Source organism: Chelmon rostratus, chromosome 23 (assembly GCF_017976325.1).
Source record: "Chelmon rostratus isolate fCheRos1 chromosome 23, fCheRos1.pri, whole genome shotgun sequence".
NCBI classification, from domain to species: Eukaryota; Metazoa; Chordata; class Actinopteri; order Chaetodontiformes; family Chaetodontidae; genus Chelmon; species Chelmon rostratus.
In genome coordinates this window covers 17,634,119-17,654,145 of record NC_055680.1, presented here as the reverse complement: position 1 = coordinate 17,654,145, position 20,027 = coordinate 17,634,119, and the positions used below count along the sequence as shown (strand labels likewise).

At 44.9% G+C, this 20,027-nt stretch overlaps 1 protein-coding gene across 1 annotated transcript; it reads right to left on the bottom strand.

Annotated features, from left to right (window-relative positions):
- Positions 1–304: 304 nt before the first annotated feature.
- otud4 (OTU deubiquitinase 4) lies at positions 305–15,029 on the bottom strand. Its single transcript, XM_041965669.1, has 21 exons — positions 14,650–15,029; positions 14,175–14,258; positions 12,145–12,195; positions 11,975–12,021; positions 11,569–11,641; positions 10,712–10,793; positions 10,066–10,228; positions 9,950–9,992; positions 9,646–9,748; positions 8,902–8,966; positions 8,697–8,797; positions 8,039–8,133; positions 7,768–7,930; positions 7,560–7,692; positions 7,000–7,074; positions 6,233–6,917; positions 5,241–6,140; positions 5,068–5,108; positions 3,527–4,181; positions 3,233–3,294; positions 305–2,307 (listed from the first exon to the last, which is right to left on the bottom strand). Exons 1-21 carry the CDS (start codon positions 14,788–14,790, stop codon positions 1,813–1,815), a joined length of 4,257 nt encoding a protein of 1,418 aa, XP_041821603.1. The 5' UTR covers positions 14,791–15,029; the 3' UTR covers positions 305–1,812.
- Positions 15,030–20,027: the final 4,998 nt, after the last annotated feature.

Sequence of the window (20,027 nt, the reverse complement as noted above, 5' to 3'; positions counted from 1 at the left end):
TATATAGGATTCTCACATGTGCCAGTACACATGAGTAATTTTACTTTTGGTACTTGAACAATTACAATGCAGGACTTTTACTTGGAATAAAATATAATATTTTTAAACATAATATTGCCGATGCTGACTTTGGAGAATGAACAAAGCATTTTTTCGTCCTCATGGTCGAGTCTTTGATGAGTGGAATTAAAAGCATTCAGAGATTTATTTTGAGTGAAATCAGATGCTTTCAGCTCAGCGATCAAATGCTGTTAACCCAAGAAGAACATCTGATTTAAACCAAGAGGCGGCGACGAGAGCAACATCTGAACCAAAGTTTTATTATTCAACCGCATAGAAAAATCCAACACAGACAACAACAGCCTTTGTTCTATACAGCAGATTCCCAAACTCCAACTCGACTACAGCAGGAGACAAAGACACAAGACCGTGAAAGGCGGCAAACGTAAGGCACTGAGTCTCCACAGCTTTCTGAGCTGATCGGACGCGACAAAAGAAAAACAAAGCCGGCGAAGACAAAAAACAAAAAACGAGACAATAACAGGAAAGGAAGGGACACGAGACGAGCAGCAACGATTAAAAAATAAATCTAAACACCCAACTTCCAAACAGCCTCGAGTGAGTTCAAGTCGAGCTCTTTGCCGTCGGACTCTTCAAATCCGAGTCTTCTGAACACTCTCGGAGTTCCAGAGCAGCGATTCAACTCAAACTGCTCTCAAATTACACTTTTTACAGATTTTTGTTGCTTTAATCCTCGCTTGTTTGGTTTTAGCTCACAGTGCTAACAGATGCTAACAGGAAGTGCTCGCTGAAGCTGGTTGATGCTTGAGTATGTTTAAATGTCTGAAGCTGCGTGGACATGCTAAGCTCTCAGTAGGTGTGTAGCATGCTAGAGTCTTAATTTTGACTTCCTTTAAAGGAATAGTTCTACATTCATGGGAAAAATTAGAGGAGATTGAAACCGCTCTTGTTCGTACGGTAAATATGTAGCTGTGGCCAGTAGATGGTTAGCTTAGCTTAGCACAAAGGCTGGAAAGAGACAGCTAGCCTGGCACATAACCCACAGTAATAACACAAATTGTTGTTTTCACCCCTAAAGTTTTTGCTTCATGCTAAGCTAAGCTAACCAGCAGCAGCTTCACATTCGGCATACAGACTTGAGAGTGGTAACAATCTTATCAAACAGCAAAACGCAAAACAAAGAGTTAAAATTCCCCAAAAATGTCTGACTGTTCCTTTAAAGAACGATGCAGTGCGATGAATATTCAGAGCGCCGCAGACGTTTCTTCTAACGTCACGTTAACGTGGTGACAACCTCCACGCAGCCCGACTCTGAGCATGTCTACGATCCCAAAAATGCTCGTTCAGAAAGAAAACACCTTCTTTAAACCCAGGCGTCCGTGCGTGTCGTTAACTGCTGAGAAATGTAAACTTGCATTTGCTAACATGCTACGCTAATGAGCCAGCTAATATGAGCTTGATAAAGAAAATGTGATAGTGTTCATGTTTCCGCAGCGAGGTGAAGCATTTCAACGTCAATCAAACACACAGATGGAGTTTCAGACTTTCCAACTGCAGGCGAAGACACAACACGGACGATTGGTCGAATTGATCGCTTCTGGTATCTATTTTTTATGTGGAATCAATCGCATCCACCAATGAGATCTACAGTTGGTGACGGAGGAAGGAAAGACGTCAAAATGAAACAGAAAATGTCCAAATAAGAACGAGCAGAAAGCAACAAGACTGGGGGAGAAAAGGACGAAAAAAAAATATCACCTTCTGGTGTCCTCTCCTCTCATTGGATGAGAGCTAGTATCCCCTCTCCCGGCCCCTCCCCTGGTAGGAGGAGTTATACTGGATATAGCTTAACCCCGCCCCTGCCTCTCCTCCATGTCTCCTCCTGTTTGACCCCCTGCCTGGATCATGGCCTCCTCTCCCTCTCCCTCCTCCTCCTCCTCCTCTTCTGTGGTTCCTCCTCGACCCTCGGTGGTTTATGGTTGTGGGTTTGAATCCCATGTGCTCCTCCCAGTCGTCCTCTGTGCTGCAGCCGACGGACAGAGGCTCTGCCATGGCAGCGGTCTGCAGGTAGACCCCCTGGCTCGGCTCCGGTGCCCCCAGCGAGACGTACGTGTTGGTAGGATTATGTAGTTTTTGCTGACCCCGGTAACCACGAGAGGGGATGTTGTCACCGGGGACGGTTGCCTTGGAGATGATGTCATAAGGTGATGGAGAGCCACATGTGCTGCTGGTCTTCATTGTTGTCATGGAGACGGGGACATCCTTGATGCCAGGGTTTGAAACCAGCTGAGAGACACAGAAGTTTCAACTTGATTTAGTACTACTACTGTAAATATACTACTGGAAATACTACTGTAAATATACTACTATAAGTGCTACAACTACTACTGTAAATATACTACTGTAAATACTACTGTAAATATACTACTATAAGTACTACAACTACTACTGTAAATATACTACTATAACTACTACAACTACTACTGTAAATATACCACTGTAACTACTACTGTAAATATACTACAATAACTACTACAACTACTACTGTAATTATACCACTGTAACTACTACTGTAAATATACTACTATAACTACTACAACTACTACTGTAAATATACCACTGTAACTACTACTGTAAATATACTACTATAACTACTACAACTACTACAGTAATTATACCACTGTAACTACTACTGTAAATATACTACTATAAGTACTACAACTACTACTGTAATTATACCACTGTAACTACTACTGTTAATATACTACTATAAGTACTACAACTACTACTGTAAATATACTACTATAAGTACTACAACTACTAGTGTAAATATACCACTGCCATGGCTATACTATATGATCATATTATTGCACTGTTCTTAATTGCACCTTCAATGCTGTTTGCACCCCCCCCAACTTACTTACAGTCTAGGTCTGTAACTACTATAAGTACTACTGTAAATATACCACTGTCACTAATACAACTACTACTGTAAATATACCACTGTCACTACTACAACTACTGTAAATATACAACTACTGTAAATATCACTGTAACAACAATTACTACTGTAAATATACCACTTTAACAACCACTACTAAATAGACCACTGTAATCTTATCTGTGTGTGTTATCTGTTTGTGTGTGCGTGTGTGTGTGCGTGTCTGTGTGTGTGTGCGTGTTATCTGTGTGTGTGTGTGTGTGTCCGTACGATGGGATAGTTGTTGAGTGGCGGGTCCACCAGCAGCACCGCTCCCAGCTCCTTCTTGTGGGCTGATGGGGAAACACAAGCTTCTGATTAAACTCTACACTGGGACATTTTCTATTTTGGCTCCCCCTGGTGGTGAGATTTCAGACACTCATTACCCAGAATTCCTGTGTGCTATCTGTCAATAATTTATACCAATCATGAAAAGATCTGATCGGAAGCCTGAAAGTTGATCTTTTTGTGCAAATGTAAACATTTCAAAGCATTTTATTTTAGCAATAAAAACTGTCTACGTACCAAAACCAGGAACCACCACTGGTCTATTGTTATTAGCATTAGCCAAGTTAGCAGCAGCGAGCCCAGGGGCTCGGCCAGGTCCTTGTCCAGGAACTGCGTCCCCATTAGCGTGCTGACGCTGCTCCATCGCCCCCTGGCTCGCCTGGAGCTCTTCATGGGCTGATGAAGACTGATATCCCAGCGAGGAGGGGGGGTACGGAGGTACGCTTGGAGGGTACAGTGGGTGTCCCGGCCCTTGACCTGGATGGTAGCCCTGAGACAACGGTGGATATTGTGGACTTGGGGTGGGATACCCTACCGGGAAGCTGGGGTTTCTGTGTGAGGGCATCTGGAGCTGTTGCCATGGCAGCGAGGGGCAGGACATCCTGTGGGGTGGAGGCTGGGCGGCAGGGTACCCAGACTGGTTGAAGGAGGGGTCACTGGGGTTGGGGGGCTCAGGGAGTGGGAGTTGGTGGTCATATTGAGGAGGTATGGACACTGAAGTTGGAGGGTACTGAGGGTGGGGGTATGCTTCCTGGTGCCTGATGGGGGGGTTGGAGGGAGGGTAGCTGGGGGTAGGAGAGGGGGAGCGGGAGGGGATCTTGGGGTGCATGGTGTGGGCCTGCTGGAGGGGGAGGAGGTATATGTAAGGGGGGAACATGGGCATGGAGTAGGCCTGGAGAGAGAGAAGCAGGACTGAGTCAGCTCACTTTCTGCCTTTGGCACCAATTAAAAGTTTGATGTAGCGTTAAGTTCAACACGTTACGTTTTGACTGGATCAGTTGCCAGGCAACCAGAGAAGAAGAAGTTAGTGGTCCCAGAGACAGTTTTTGTAAAGATTAAAACTAGAATTATCACCTCTTGATTGTTTGCCTCCACCATCAAGTTACAGTTTACCTCCATGTCTGTTCACATGATGTGAAGTTAATTAAAAGGTGTTCAGTGTATTTTTTGGCTAATTGTAATTTCTCACTATATTGATTCCCGTGAATAACGTCCACTGAGAAACATGCTGTCATCACTCTGAGAGTATCTGTCCAGAGGACTGACTGAGAGCTTCATCACATGAACAATCACCTGAAGATCAATATCAGCACAGCCAATCAGCTCGCAGTGACTACGATGCTTCAAACATGGCCGCTGCTGCAGAGAAGCTACAAACTGTAAAACGTGGAGGCTTCACACATGTTGAACCTGCAGCTCAGACGATCTGAACAATCAGATCTGTCTGAAGGTGGACCGCAAAGACAACATGCTGATGTCACAGTGAAGCTGACCTTTGACCTTTTACACAGAAAATGTCATCACTTCATCATTTTATCCTCCGAGACATTTGTGTGAAATTTTGTCATAATTAGCATCTGAATTCTTCAGTTAACATGTTTATGAGGTCACGGTGACCTTTGACCTCAGTTCATCCTCGAGTCAAAGTGAACATTTCCCTACAGACCGTCACCGACGCAGAGCCAAACAAACTCCAGCATATCTGTGATCCAATGGGCCACAAGGGGGCACTAGTTAGTGTTAATCACCATCATTTTCCATCGAGGTCTTTGTCTTACCTTGACGCCCAAGTTGAAGAAAAACCTCAAGATGTTGACATCTGCAGAGGAAGACAAATGATGAGGTATTTTTCACTATTTTCTGATATTTTATGCACAATGACAAGAGAAAAGTCAGATGTATCAATGATCAGTATCAGCTACTATAACCCGGAACCTTCTGTCCGGCTCACCTTGCGGCAGGTCGTCCCCTGATTTGCTGGAGGAGATGGGCGGAGTCGGAGCCACGTCGCCCGCGGTGCCCTGGGGGAAGCCGGGGTACAGGGGGTCCTGGTAGAGCTGGGACAGCTGCTGAAGAGGAACGGCTCCTGGGATGGACTGGGGGTGAGGGGAATGTGCAGTCGGTAAGTGGGGCTGGTGAGGAGGGTGAGGAGGGCGGGACTGCTGGGAGGGATCCTGAGCCGGAGAGTCGGGCTGAGGCTGGGCGGGAGGGAGGGGGGCCTCTGTTTGATTTTGGGCGATGGGGTTCTGGGATTGGGTCAGGGTGGCAGAGAGAGAGACAGGGGGGTGTGGGACTTGGGAGGGGTGAGGAGGCTGGGCCTGTTGGACCTGCAGGTGAGGATGGGTGACAGGTGGTTGGGGCTGCACGGCGGCAGAGGTGGGAACTGAGGCCTGGGAGGTAAGAGGGTAGGAAGCTCCTGGAGCTGCGTGAGAGGCCTGGACCTGGGCCACCTCAGACTGGGACTGTGAGGGGCACTGTGTCTGAGACTGGGGCTGGAGTTGAGAGACGGGGGCCTGGGGCTGGGCCTGAGGGGTCTGGAGGACAGACGGCTGGATCTGGGTCTGTGGCAGAGAGGCCCCTGCAGTCTGAGACTGAGGCTGGTGCTGAGGAAGACATGACTGAGGGAGGGGGGGCTGGACCTCAGTCGGCATATGGGGCATAAAGGTTTGGTTGAGGGGCAGAGAAGGCTGGGTTTGGGTCTCACCCTGGGTTATTGAGGACTGGGTTTGGGTCTGGGACACAGAGATCTGGCTCTGGTTTTGAGACACCTGAGGATGAATCTGGGAGAGGGGGGGCTGGCTCGTGGTGGACTGAGATGCAGTCAGGGTTCCTCCTGTGTTTGTCAAAGACTCTGAAGAAAGAGAGAAGACACGAAGACGAGTCAGACCAGACTAGACGATCACTGCACCGACGACACAAAAGGAGAAAAGATGGATTTCTTACTTTGTGCTGAAACTGGCGGAGCCTCGTGGATGTGATGATGGAGAGAGGAGGTCTGGGCTGAGGAGGAGAAGGAGGGCGGACTGGGGGAGCGGGGGAGAGAGGAGAGAGGTGGGGAGGAACGGGGGAGGAAGCCCTGTGCAGCGGTGGGAGAGGGAGCGATGGGAGCGATGAAAGTAGGAGTCGGTAGTGAAAAGGAAGGAGGAGGAGATGATTTGCGAGGAAGAGAGGAAGAGGACGGGGAAGACGAGGAGAGGGCGTGGGGGGTTGGGGGTGATGACGCCGCAGGGAGAACAGGGGGGAGCAAGGAGAAGAGAGAGGCAGAGGATGGGACGGAGGGAGGCACAGCACCACCTGCTGCAGGAGGTTTAGTGTTCGGTGCAGCAGCAGGAGGAGGAGGAGGAGAACTGGGTGAAGCCCCAGCAGCCAAAGCATAAGACTGTGTGTTTGTTTTAGCAGTCGGGGCAGCACAGGCGGGTGGCAGGCTGGAGGGTGTAGCAGCGGCAGCGGCCAGCAAAGCGGGACTGGCGTCCGAGTCTGCAGGCGGAGCAGCAGCAGCGGGGGTGGGGTTGGTGGGTGTGGTAGCAGGTGCAGTGGCAACAGCAGGGCCCGCAAGAGGCGGGGTGGAGGATTTGGGTCTGTCGCCAACAGGGGGAGACGGAGCTCTGACGTCTTCGACCGGACTCTTCTGTAAACGCACAGACGAAACGTCTCCATGGCGATTCGTCGCTGGCTGAGTTATCGTGTTTGTGACTGTTGATCAAACTTACCGTCTTGTTTCTTTGGGATCTTCTTTTCTCTCCTCCCTTCTTCCTCCCTCCGTCTCCCTGCAGCCCCGACTGGGTCTGTGGGGGGAGAAACACAGTCACTACAAAGACTGAAACCTCCTGAATAACTGAGGCTAAACCTTTAGAAGGAAGCTTTATGAAACTGGGTCTGTATGTTCAGACTTTGGTTGATGGCGGCCATGTTTTTTGATTGATCTAGTCCTATTTATTTCCTGTTTGTCAAAAAATTCAAAACGGTGGAAAATCCACCACAGAGGACTAAATGGCCCAGGAGGTTTTTTTTGTGGAGCACACGGGGGGCGTTGCCTTTCCTAATTGTGTTTTTGGCCTTAATTACAGCGCCACCATCTGGCCGACTGGGCTCATATTTCCTGGGAAGCACTTGTACGTCATTTCCAGAGTTTGGTGTTTGAACCGAGGCACGAGACGACAAATCATAACTTTAATAAGCCGACACAAATACAGCAGAGCTCTGCTCTTCAGGGCCTGAACACCAAGACCAGATCTATGACTGTCTTTCTGACCACTTCCTCTGAACTGACCCCGAGGGCGGGGAAGCTGTGCTCGTCTCTGAGCTGGATCTCCACCAGCGCCACGTTCCTCTCCTCCTCCTCTTTGGCCAAACGCTGCTCCTCCGTCAGGCCGAACGCAGCCTCCACCGAGCTCGCAGACTTCCTGTAAGAAACACACAGATCATGAGATCTGTTAAACACTCTTACTGAACACGCACGCACGCACGCACGCACACACCTGTTGGCTTTCGGCCCTCCCTGCTCCTCTGTGGGGGCCTGCGGGGGCCAGGAGTGCTGCTTCTGCACACGCCCGCTGGGGCCCGGTGCTGTTGCCTGGGAAACAGAGGAGGATGCTGGGACGTGCTTCCCCCTGCCTCTGCCTTTGCCCCTCTCCTCCCAATCTGAGAGGGAGGGAACGAGTAACAGTCAGTTTACTTCAACAGCATATACAGGTGTGTGTGTGTGTGTGTGTGTGTGTGTGTGTGTGTGTGTGTGTGTGTGTCCACCACCTCCATGTCCGTTGCTGAGCCTCTTGTCTCGGTTGACCACAGTGCTCCAGCTGTTCTCATCACTGGGAGGACGAAGGCTCCACAGAGGGACCTGTCTACACAGACAGACAGACAGACAGACAGACAGAGAGACAGACAGGCAGACAGACAGGCAGGCAGACAGACAGACAGACAGACAGACAGGCAGACAGGCAGACAGGCAGGCAGACAGGCAGGCAGACAGACAGACAGACAGACAGACAGACAGACGTATTATTACTGGACTTGAGTACAAATTTGACGTACTTTCTTCTCACTCTCTACTTCTACAAATACTACTGAAGTACTGTTTACTTCATGTATCTACAGCTTTAGTTACCAGTAACTTTGCAGATTCAGACTTTTGCACATTAAAAATATGAAGGACTAAATATGTTTTGTTATGTGTTGATTGATGGAGGAAATAATGATCAGATTAAAATAGAATGAAAAGAATCTTAAACTGCAGTAAAATCCTGCTTTCACATGAAGGCAGGAGTCAGAATAACCAGATCAGATATAACAGAACATCTCTGTGCTTTGAGTACATTTTCCTCATTATTCTTAAATACTTTTACTGAAGTAACATTTTCCTTGAGGGTAAAGCGTGTTTTCAGCGCGTGTTGTTAGTGTGACCTACTTCCTGCCCAGCTCCTCTATGTAAACCGTCACTGAGCTGTTGTTGGGAGGGACCTCCTTCACGGTTGCGTTGTAGTTTCGTCCGCTTCCATCAAGACGGACCTGCAGGTGACGCGCACGCACACACACACACACACACACACACAATGTCAAAAAAACAGTTGAGGAAACAGAGTTTAACTGAGGACACTGAACACACCACACACCTGACAGCGGTCTCCTACAGCGAACTGCATCCCTGCAGCGATGCAATAATCCATCTTCTGTTGTGCTGAATGGAAACAACAAAGAAAACACTTCAAATTCACTTGTTTTAACATATTTGAATGATTTTCATTTAATTTATCTAATTAAGTTATTTAATTCATGTTTGGTCTGCACACTCTTGACAGTACTCTCTCTCTGGACTGATTGATATATTTTGTGATATATATATATATATGTTTATATTATATACTACATATTTTGTTATCCAATACTACTATATTGCACCTCATATTATATATTGTATAAATATTATATATTATGTTAATATGTGATACTGCATTACACAGGATATCATTTCTCTGTGAATACAAACACTGAGCATCACTACTTAATCAAATTATTATACATCACCCAGGTGTTCACATATACTACATGCTGCTGCTAATAATCACACACTACGTCACACTTGCCTTGTAGTTTGGAGTAAATTTGATCTTGTACAGTTTCTATTATATCTTTGTGCTGATCAATAAAGATTTGTCCTATCTCATAAAATGTGACGTCTTTAAACTGCTTATTTTCTAAAATTCAAAAGCAAGAAAGTCTTCATGCCCGAGGAGGTGGAAGCAGTTCGGATTGATTCATTCTGTGTCGACAGATGAACCAATCAAATCAGATGTTTGTGTCAGCAGAACTTGGTTCAATAAAGGTTATTCAGTCTGCTTCCTGTTAGCATGTGTCACCTCTCTTGTTCTTGTGCCAGACGTCGTACTCGATGTTCCTGAGCAGAGTCGGGTTCAGTGAACGCCGCACCCTCTCAGGCAGAAGCCGGCCACGCCCACGGCCCTGACACACACACACACACACACACACGCACGCGCGCGCACGCACACACACACACACGCACACACAAAGTTATTCAGTGATGATGTTCAACAACAGAGGCAGTTAAGCAGGTCTGTACAGAAGTTTGATCAAGTGATTGAGAGTGTGTGTATGTGCGTGGGTGTGTGTGTGCATGTGTGTGTGTGTGTGTGTGTGTGTTACCCTGCTGTGTCTTGCAGCCGTCGTGCTCGTTCCATTCTCTACCCTGCATCAGAAAACACACACGTCATCTTGTATCTACAACAGAAAATACATAAGGGAGCCGGCAGGTTTCTCACCAGAGCGCCTCGCCAGCGTCCGCGTCGGACTCGTCGCTGCTGCCGCAGGCGGCCATGTTGTCGTCACTCAGGAGATCAGAGGGTCGGCCGACCCGCTGGCACGCCCCCAGAAAGCTCCGGTCCACTTTAAACACGCCCTCATAGAGCAGCTCGTACAGGATGGCTGCAAGAGACAGAAGGACGGCGAGTCTGTGACGAGGTGCTGGGATTCGCCACAGACACTGAAGGACACGAGTCCCAGGACGGGACCATGTGGACCAAATCATTCTGCCCATTTTGGTTTTTCAGATACATTAAATAAGGCAGAAGCTAAATCAAGTTGTGCTGGAGAAGAAGACAAACAGCTAAAGCTAGCTAGCTTAGCATAAAGGCAGCTAGCCTAGCAGACCTCAGGAGCTGCTGCCTCATTTTCACGTGATTTGGTGGTTAAGCTACTTTAAATCACATAAATGCTGATGAGCTTTAAAGAACAATCAAAGTCAGAGTTTGCTAGCTGTTTCACCACTTGCTGAACTGCTTACTGATCCTACTAAAACCACAGGTATTAACGAGACAGCTCCCGCCGACCTGGTGGTCAAGTGTAAGAATTATGCTTATGAAAGCTTATATTCTGCTGACACACACTTGTGAGCACACAGTCACTCACACTGGCAGAGAGCAGCGTTCTTCATGTGGCTGATGGGGTAAACGCTGTCGTAGTGATTCCCGTTCAGAAAACACAACCGCACCTGAGACACGGAAACAAAAGCAGTCAGAGAGGGAGTTTCTGTTGGGATTTAAAAGGTCCAGTGTGCAGGATTTGGTGGCATCTAGTGGTGAGGCTGCAGACTGCAACCAACTGAACACCCCTTGCCTCACTCCCCACTACGATGTCGGCAAAAAATGTGTAAAGTCTCCTGTAGAAACATGGCGGTGCAACACGGTGGACTGTGGAAGGGAACCACCTCCCTGTGTGGATATACAGAGCTCATACTCAACTCCACTATTCTTATTGTCAGGTGAAAACAAACCCATGAATATCAGATTTCATATAAATGTCCCTGAACGGTCCACACTGACCTTTAAAGTGCAAAAAACATGAATCACTGAAACTTGCCAAAACGCTTTTCTTGTCCACTTCCTTTAAGACGGGATGAGACAGAATATAACAAATATAAAACACGACCAGAGAGTTGACCACAGTGACTGTACATCAACATCATGAGCGCCACAATGACTTCAGGTGAAGCTGAAACGATTCCTCGATCGACAGAAAATGTATTAGCAAGTGAGTATTTGCTGCTTTTCTCTGTTCTGCATTATAGAAAACTGAATACTGCTGCATTGTGGCCTGCTTGATTAATGTAGCTGCAGAGATGTTCAACTGCTGTGAGATGCAGCTAAACCGTCTCAAAGAGAGAAACACTTAATCCAAAGGTAATTTACTGACTCCGTCAGATTCTAAATATTTTCTCCAAAGCTCATTCTGACATTTGCAGGTTGGTTTAAAGCGCTGAGTCTCACCTTGTCCTTGAAGTTGTTGTCTGTGATGTTGACGGCTGGTTTTCCGGGCTCCTGGAAGATCAGAAAATCCCTCCTACAGAGAACAGAGTGAGAGAGAACGGGACATTATGATGTCACAGTGAAGCTGACCTTTGACCTTTTGGATATAAAATCTGATCACGTGATCTGATCAAAAGCCCAGAATGAACAGAAAACATGCTAACAAAGACAGATAATCTAACATCCAGCCGAGGGATGACTGTTGAAAACTAGCCTTTGGGCTAACAGCGGTACATTTACAGTGATGATCAACACACTTTGCCCCTGAAAATAAATAAATGAAAGTAAAATCTCCGTCTTTTCCCAGAACATAGTCCTAAAGAAGAAAATCACTGTTTCCTTCATGGGACCTTTCATAGATTCTTACTTGTACATGACCGCCAGCGCGTTGATCTCCACCTCTCCGACCCATTGCTGAAAAACAGACAGAACCTGAAGTGATCACCTGATCACTGAAGTGATCGATAAGCAGTGCATGGAATCACAAGGCGAATATTTCACCACAAAAACAGGAGGCGATCGTTAATTCTGTCGTACCTGCGGGTCCTGGAGCTTGTACAGGTAATCCTCAAAGTCGCCTTCAATGAACTGCAACACAGGACAGAGCAGGATAAGAGAGGGGGGTCTTCAATGCTGGATTGCAGCTCGAGTTAGGCGATATGACCAGGCGGTATTCCACACCTGGATTATTATTGGGCAGCAGGACTGTTTACAACGCTGAAAGTATGTACTCATGACCTATTTTTAAAGATTTATGTCTTCAGCAAGAACCAATGAGCTTGAAGTAGAAGTCACAAAGAACAGAAAGAAAATACAGAACAACACCAGACGGAGCTATTATACAAAATCAATCATCTGCAGCTGAATTATATTAATTTCTGGCTGTAATTTAGCTATCTGTTGTACTACCGGCACTACATGGACACCAGGACGTCACATCCACGTCATTTTACGTGCATCTTAAGTGAAGTTTGACTGCAGAAAATATTTCAACAATCTAAACTTCATGGTGTCAAAGTGACAGGAGGACGTTTAACACACAGGTAGAAACTACCTGAATTGGAGGAGAGGAAAAGACGCCAGCTTCGACAAGTTCATGAGCTCCAAAAAGACCAGAATGCAATGCAGCGACTGCAGGCGAACACACGTCATGCTTAAAAACATGTTTGCCCGCGAGTCACATTCATCAGACTGAAGGCAGCCGGTTCACAGCCGCTGAAGGGCATTCTGGGAGATGTAGGAAAGCCCTGCTGTGGAGCGAGGTGAGTCACTGGCATGAAGTCACCGCCATTAAAACTTCTGCTTTCAGTTCAGTTCAACCTCAGTTATGAAACAAGTCTACACAAACACAGAAAGGAAACCTGCTGTCTCATCCCACAGCGTCACAACCAGCTCAGATATTTACATCTCATCTGTGATCATTTACAGCTGTAACACTTTGAACATATAGTGATTGTTTGGTTTGTAAAAACTCAGAAAACAGAGTCCAACCAATCGTCCAAACTAGGCTTTCACAGGATAAGGAAACTCTGCGCTGTGCAATAAATGTTCAATACTACGATGACGATGTGATAAACAAATCCTGAAGTTCATGCGTCTTTCTGCTTTACTACGTACTTACAGCGCTAACACAGACCACAAACACTGAACAGCCTTTTGAAATAAATTATCTCAAACATGCTTTTAATGAACAACTCGCACATGAAAACCGCGTTCGCTGCCTTGGTGGCCGTCATCTGATTGGCCACGTGTTTATCACGCATGTTCATATCTCAGTCATGATGAAAATACAACTTCATCGGTCAGCACGAGTCCAAACCTCAAAATGATTACAAGGAATTTTAATTACTGAAAAAACTACAAGGAAAAGCAGAAAATGTTCACCTCTGTGAAGCTGGGACCATGAAATGTTTTTACATGAAAAATAATGCTCAGAATAGCTGTCAATTAATTTTCTGTCAACTGACTCACTAATTAACTGACTAATCATTTCAGCTGCACCTGCATCAACTGTCGGATAGTTTAATTTATAACTAATATTTTTATAGTGTAAAGTAACGAGTAACTAAAGCTGCCACATAAAATGTAGTGAAGTAAAAAGTACTTCTAGAACCAGAAAGTCGCATTAGAAGAAAATACTCTGAGTACAAGCAGATCTTAGTTATATTCCATCACAGCTGTTTTTTCAGCACAAACATAAGCACAGATAATTACTGTCATTTTAGTGGTGATCATTTATTTTAATACAGAAGCTGTGCGCAGAGAAATGCTGAATTTATGATATCTTGCACTTGTATTAAGCCACATATCAGAGAGGTTGTGAGGGGTCTGTGGTCGAAATGAAGGGGAACCTACAACAAAGCTGTGTGTGCTTGTGTTTTTGGACAAAATATCAACATATTCCATTTCAGACAAAATAAAATGATGATTAATTTATTAATCCATTCACTGGAAAGACAAAAAGAGCCTCTCCCATCCCAAATAAACACACTGGGCTACTTTACTGCCAGTGTGGGAGGTCTGAGTGTGTGATCGGACTGTGTGGTGCCAGTCAACGCTGAACTTACCGCCTCATAGATCTCTCTGTTCTGCTTCAGGAACTCCACACATTTGGCTCGAACTTTAGTATGAAGGCTTTGGCAATGCAGCACCTACACGGGGTCAAAGGTCACAGGAACAAACGCACAATAACAGTTAATATCACACCGTTAACAAACAGACAAACGATATGAAAAAGTACCAGTTCCATGATTTGGAAACATGCTCTGAATCCATGCCACTTTATCCACATGACATTAAAAGATCACTTTTGAAAACTTACTAATGTTAGTGTTTGAAAGTGTAAAATGTATATATGTTAATCCTTAGCCATGAAACTCGACTAAAACCCTTGTCAGTCATGCTAACTTTTCTCCGGCTACATTGGACACTTGCTAGCCTGCATCAGCACAACAAACAGACCAAGCCCAGCTTGTCACCTGTGCTCAGTAAGCTAACTAGTAAGAACTTCACGCTAGCTTTTCTTCAGTTCTGTTACTTTACCTGCTCTGCGACGGCTCGAAACAAGCACGACCCGTCTTTGGCAATCTTCTTCCGATGCAAACCAATTGATTTAAGGTAGTCATCCATTAGTTTCTCTGCACCCCTCTCTTCATTACTTTGCATGCTTCCGCCGCCGTCCATGCTAGCGGGGGCTAGCCGCTAAAGCTAGCTGGTTAACGAACGCTACGTGCGTGTTTGACGTTTTAACGGCTCGTGGTTAAATCTTTTAGACGCCACCGGCTACAAGTTGTCAATATCACCCCCGAAGACAGTTAAATGTCTACATCTACGATCTAACGACTGTCAAAACAACAGTGGCGGTTTCTAGTTTCGTTTTCCAGGAAGCCTTTTTCATCCCAGAGAGCGTATCCCCGACTGTTAGAAAGTGAAAGTAGTGCAGTCAACTTTAGCTCGCAGTTAGCAGGATGGCTAACAACTGGCAACACGCCCCCTTCTTCCTCTACGGCGTCAAGTTAGACCCTTCGCGTCATAGCATTTCCTGTTTTCCTACCAAAGTAAAAGTCTAGATAAAATAAAATACATAACCGATGCATTTTTTGTTAAATAAACGTGTTCACCCACCACCAGAACATGGCACAATTAGTGCAATACATAATTTCAACTGGCAGTACAAGATAAAAGACATCGGATTTTATTCGATACAAAAAACATATTTCTGAGTTGTTTTTCAAAATAAATCCCTGTCAGAACCACACAAGCATTTGCAATCAAAATAAAAACCTTTCCTACTTGTAATACTTGATAGACAAACATTAATTACAAAAAGAATGCATTTTAATGGGAACACATGTTGAATTAAACCAGAAGTACCCTTCCTGTGTTTCACCCTGTCTGTTAGATTTGGGGTGCAGGACTGTCACATCCGGGGAAGATCCCGCAAAATCCCGAGCTCCACGTGGTGGATCAGAGAAAAAAAAAACGGTGTGGAAACATGCAGGACAACACCCACGGTGGGCTGCATCCAGCTGTGGAAAATTAGGAGGACCGGAAATAGGCTTTCATGAAAAAAAAAATGGTGCAGAAGAACAGAAATGGAATGAATACAGAATAAAATGTTAAAGAATTTATCCAAATTCTCAGTCATTACCTTATAAAGTTTTAGGGAAATACTTATATAACTGGGGCCTAATCATAAAGACAAGAGAGCCTGTGTTCAATCAGGTCTTGTGTATATAACAAAGTATACAAATCAAAATGTTTAAAAATGCAGGTTCCAGTAACGAAAGAGACTAGTTTTTAATTGAATAATGTTATGGTTTGGACTGTTATTCAGACAAAACAAGACATTTGAAAGTGTCTCTTTGACCTCTGGATAACTGTGACAGCATTTCTCACTTTTATTCCACATTTTACAAATCAAACAGTGAACAGATCAATGAAGAAAATAACCATCAGATTAATCCATAATGAAATAAATCAGTAGTTGCAGCCCAATATAAAATGTATATTAAAACTAGATTTGCTCCATTTCAAACAACTACAACAGAGAAATTCTGCTTAAAATTTAATTCATTACTAATTAGACATAATACAGTATATCATTAGATATACAACGTGAACTCACACAGTACTTTTACTTTTAGATTTTCCATTCAGGACTTTTACTTGTAGCAGAGTATTTTTACAGCATTTAATTTGAAGGATCTGAGTGTTTCCTCCCCATCCAGATATCATCCATGACTTCAGCCTCTTATAGTCCATCAATAACTACTTTCACTCTTCATCTGTTCATTTCTCATCCTTCAGTCCTTCTACGGTGCTTCCTTCCTTTTCTCCATCCTTCTGTGGCTCGGCTCAACTCTTCCTCCTCCTCCTCCTCCTCTCATCCCTCCCTTTTCTGGCCTTCTGTGGTTCCTCCATCTCTTCCTGTCACACACAGCAGTTATTGATTTTCAGTCCTGCAGAGTGCAAAGCAGCAAAGAGAGAGTGGGTGTTGGCTGACACTGTGTGCATGTGTGTGCTATGTGACCGCTGATCTGGATTCAGCTCATCCTCTGCTCTTCATCCCATGTACTTCCGTTGTGTGTTATTAACAGTTTGCATGCTGAACACAAACCACAGTTATTGGGATTCTTGAGTGTGAACATGCCAGCAGGGGGCGCCACATCTCCTGCTGGTGTAGCTAAACACCTTTTAGCTCCGCCAGCAGTGAGCAGTGGCATCGCTGTTCGATTGATCAGCCACTCTGGGCCACATGGAGATATCGGATTCCCTCTGTTTCCTGTATTTATGCCAAGCTAAAATATGCTGTCTGTAGCTCAGACAGAGGAGTTTTTTCAATCTATCGCTCACCAAGAAAGTGAATAATTTCCTAAAAATGTCCCTTGATTCTTAAACTTTTCTTTCATTCTTCTTTCAAACATTCAGTTTTTATGCTGTAAATAATATTTGTGGTGATTTCTCTGCGTTACAATTTTTTTTTGCCTCCGTAACAAACAGAACTTTCAATACTGACGTGATATCTTCATTACTGGTGACTAACTGTCCCTTTCTAGCGGCATCCGTCAGACCTTAACCTTTGACCTTTTCACCAAGAGAAGAAAGCCATTGTCTCCTCTCACCTTTCTCTCTTATCCTTTTTCTTTTGACCTCTTCTTCACCTGCTCTTTATCTCCTTTTCACTCCTCTTCTTGGCTCCGTTCTCACACCCTCTCTTCCTCCTCCTCCACCTTCACATCTTCCTCCCTCCTCACACCAGCTCTCCTTCCTCCCTTCTTTTCCCTCCCCTTTCCTCTCATGTAATGCCATTTACCAAAATCTAATAATGACCTTTGTGCGAGTGTGCGCTTTTGCCCTCCCCAAGCCGTCACGCTGCTTGATGATTCGCCGAGCCCGCATCTGCTCCCAGCCAATGGACAGGCCTCCTGCTCGCCGCCATGGAGACCTACAACATGCCAGGTATCCGTGGCAACGGCCGAGGAGGGGACAGGACCCATGGCGATTGACACTTATCCTCCCACTCGTTTGGTGAGTGTGGTGTGTGACCTTCATCCCTGACTTCTCTCTGAAATGCCTCTTAAATTCTCAGTTTTTCTCTAATTTCTGATCAAATCTGAGTGATTTTATGTTTACATCATTCCAGCTCACCATGTTTTGCCTCTACAGTATTAAATAGTAGTAGTACCACCGAGTGGTACTGCTACTACTTCTTACAGTGAGTAAAATCTCTGCACCAGCGGCCAGGTTAGATCTCTTCAGCACCCTCTCCTGCACTGTAACATCACCCCCCTGCGCTGAGGCGCGTGAGTACATCTGAGTAAAGACGAGGTGTGAGATGAGGTGAGTCAGATGAAATTAAACTTTATTGATCATTGCAGCAGCAAACTTTAACAGGATACAGCAGAGAAAAAATAATAATATATAAGAGGGAGACGATCTGAGATGATGGTGAGCCTCAAACGGGCGGGAGGGGTTTGTATTTCATGCTTCTTGGTGTGTTTTTGTGGTTAAAATAAAGTTTTGGAATGAAACAGACATCAACTCTCAGGCTCTGCAGAGTCTAGCACCATTGATCGGAGATACATTTCATATTAAAACGACATGTGCAGGTTTCTGCTCAGTGTGGTTTCAGGTTTCAGTTTGAACGGCGCTGAAATCACTTCCTGTTCTTCAGCTACGACTCTGTGCAACATTATTATTATTAAACAAGTTTTGAACCTCATACATCGTCACTATCAGACCACAATAAACAAAAAAACAATAAAAAGATGTGAGTTTATTCAACCTTTATTAATCATGTGCAAATTGTCTTCTGGTTTTACAAAGCTGTTTGAATTCGGGCAGCTAGCTAACTGACCAGCTAGCTAACTGACCAGCTAGCTAACTGAGCGGCTAGCTCTACCGCCCCATTGAACTAAAGGTTAGCTTGTTAGCAAAGAAGTTGGCGGTTTGATTGTAGGCTTCTAATAATACACTATATATATATCATAGTTAAAATCAAGCAATACACGTAATAAATACAGAAAATTAACGACAAATCAGAGCGAACACGGTGGCCTTTTTGTTCTGTTTGTGTTGTTTTCCCTGTCGTGCATCTGCATGTCCTCTGAACATGTTTGTCAGTGTAAAACTTGAAAAAAAATGTTAATAAAATGTGAAAAAAATCGAATAACCGACGATTGATAATATTGATATTTGAGGGAGTGAATGTTGCGGTTGTTTAGCCAGCTAGCTTCGATCTGACGCCGTAGAAAGGAACGGCGGCGTATCCTGACGACTGAAGGTCACGTGTCGTCTCGCGGGTCTGATGCTGCGTTCACGTGTGAAGGAGAAAATGGTACCTACAGATGGTACGCATGAGCTCCAGTTTAAAAAACATTAAACCACGCGTCCATTTAGTACAGAGCCTGGAAGGTGTCAGGGAGAGAACAACCCTCATTTTTAGCATTAAATTATCATCCTTCACACGCTCACCGTGGCTAACTGGGTTTAAGGCGGTTTGATTTCCGTCTTGGACTGCGATGTGTTTGTGTACTTCAGGTACTTCAGGTTTTGGCTGTTAAACACAACGCTGTGTTACCTTTCACGTCCCTTCAGTGTATTTCACAGTAATGTAGAGGAAATTTCTTCATTGTCTTCGCCAAAATTGTGACAATGTGCTGTGCAGAACATGTCTGCTGCCCCCCAGTGGTAGTGGTAGAAGTACAATTTTGAGGTACCTTTACTTCTACTTATGTATAAGTGAGAGGGAAATACTGTACTTTTTACTTCACTATATTTCTCTGACAGTTGCTACTTCCATATAAGTTTATAAAATGCACTGTTTTATTTTTGTGGTGCGTCTGTTGAGGTCCTTTCTCCTCAGCACACATTTCTCCTTTAAACTTCATTTTTAATCATTGTTGGACGACCAACAATTGAGATAAAACTCTCCAATATTTCACCAAATATTAAAGATTAGAGAAAAGTCTAAAAACTACAACTGTGTTTTTTTCTTTCCTCTCACATTAATCAACCCTCAAAATTATCTGGTGGCGCTTCAGAGGGGCCCGAACCCTGGACTGGAAACTACTGGACTAAACCATTTAAAGGCCCAGTGTGTAAGATTTAGTGGCATCTAGTGGTGAGGTTGCAGGTTGCGTCCAACTGAACACTGCTTGCCTCACCCCTCACCTGCAGCGGGTGCTAAAAATGCTAAAACCTCTCTCTAAAGTCAGTGTTTGGTTTGTCCACTCTAGGCTACTGTAGAAACATGGTGGACATGGTGAAGAGGACCTGCTCCCTCTGTAGATGTGATTATACACTAATAAAAACATACTAATGAACATTATATTTTATTTCTGCCAACAGACCCCATAAATTCTACACACTGGTCCACTGCTGCCCTCTACAGGAGGGGAGGAAGCAACATGTTTCTA

Bases quoted from the DNA above. Each gene is read 5' to 3' on its own strand.
- otud4 (XM_041965669.1), bottom strand. From the start codon at position 14,790: ATGGACGGCGGCGGAAGCATGCAAAGTAATGAAGAGAGGGGTGCAGAG. The intron at 9,993-10,065 runs GTGAGAAACCTG...TTTCTGATGCAG, and splicing joins GACGCTGGCGAGGCGCTCTG to GGTAGAGAATGGAACGAGCA. The intron at 6,141-6,232 runs GTAAGAAATCCA...CTCTTTCTTCAG, and splicing joins TCCGCCAGTTTCAGCACAAA to AGTCTTTGACAAACACAGGA.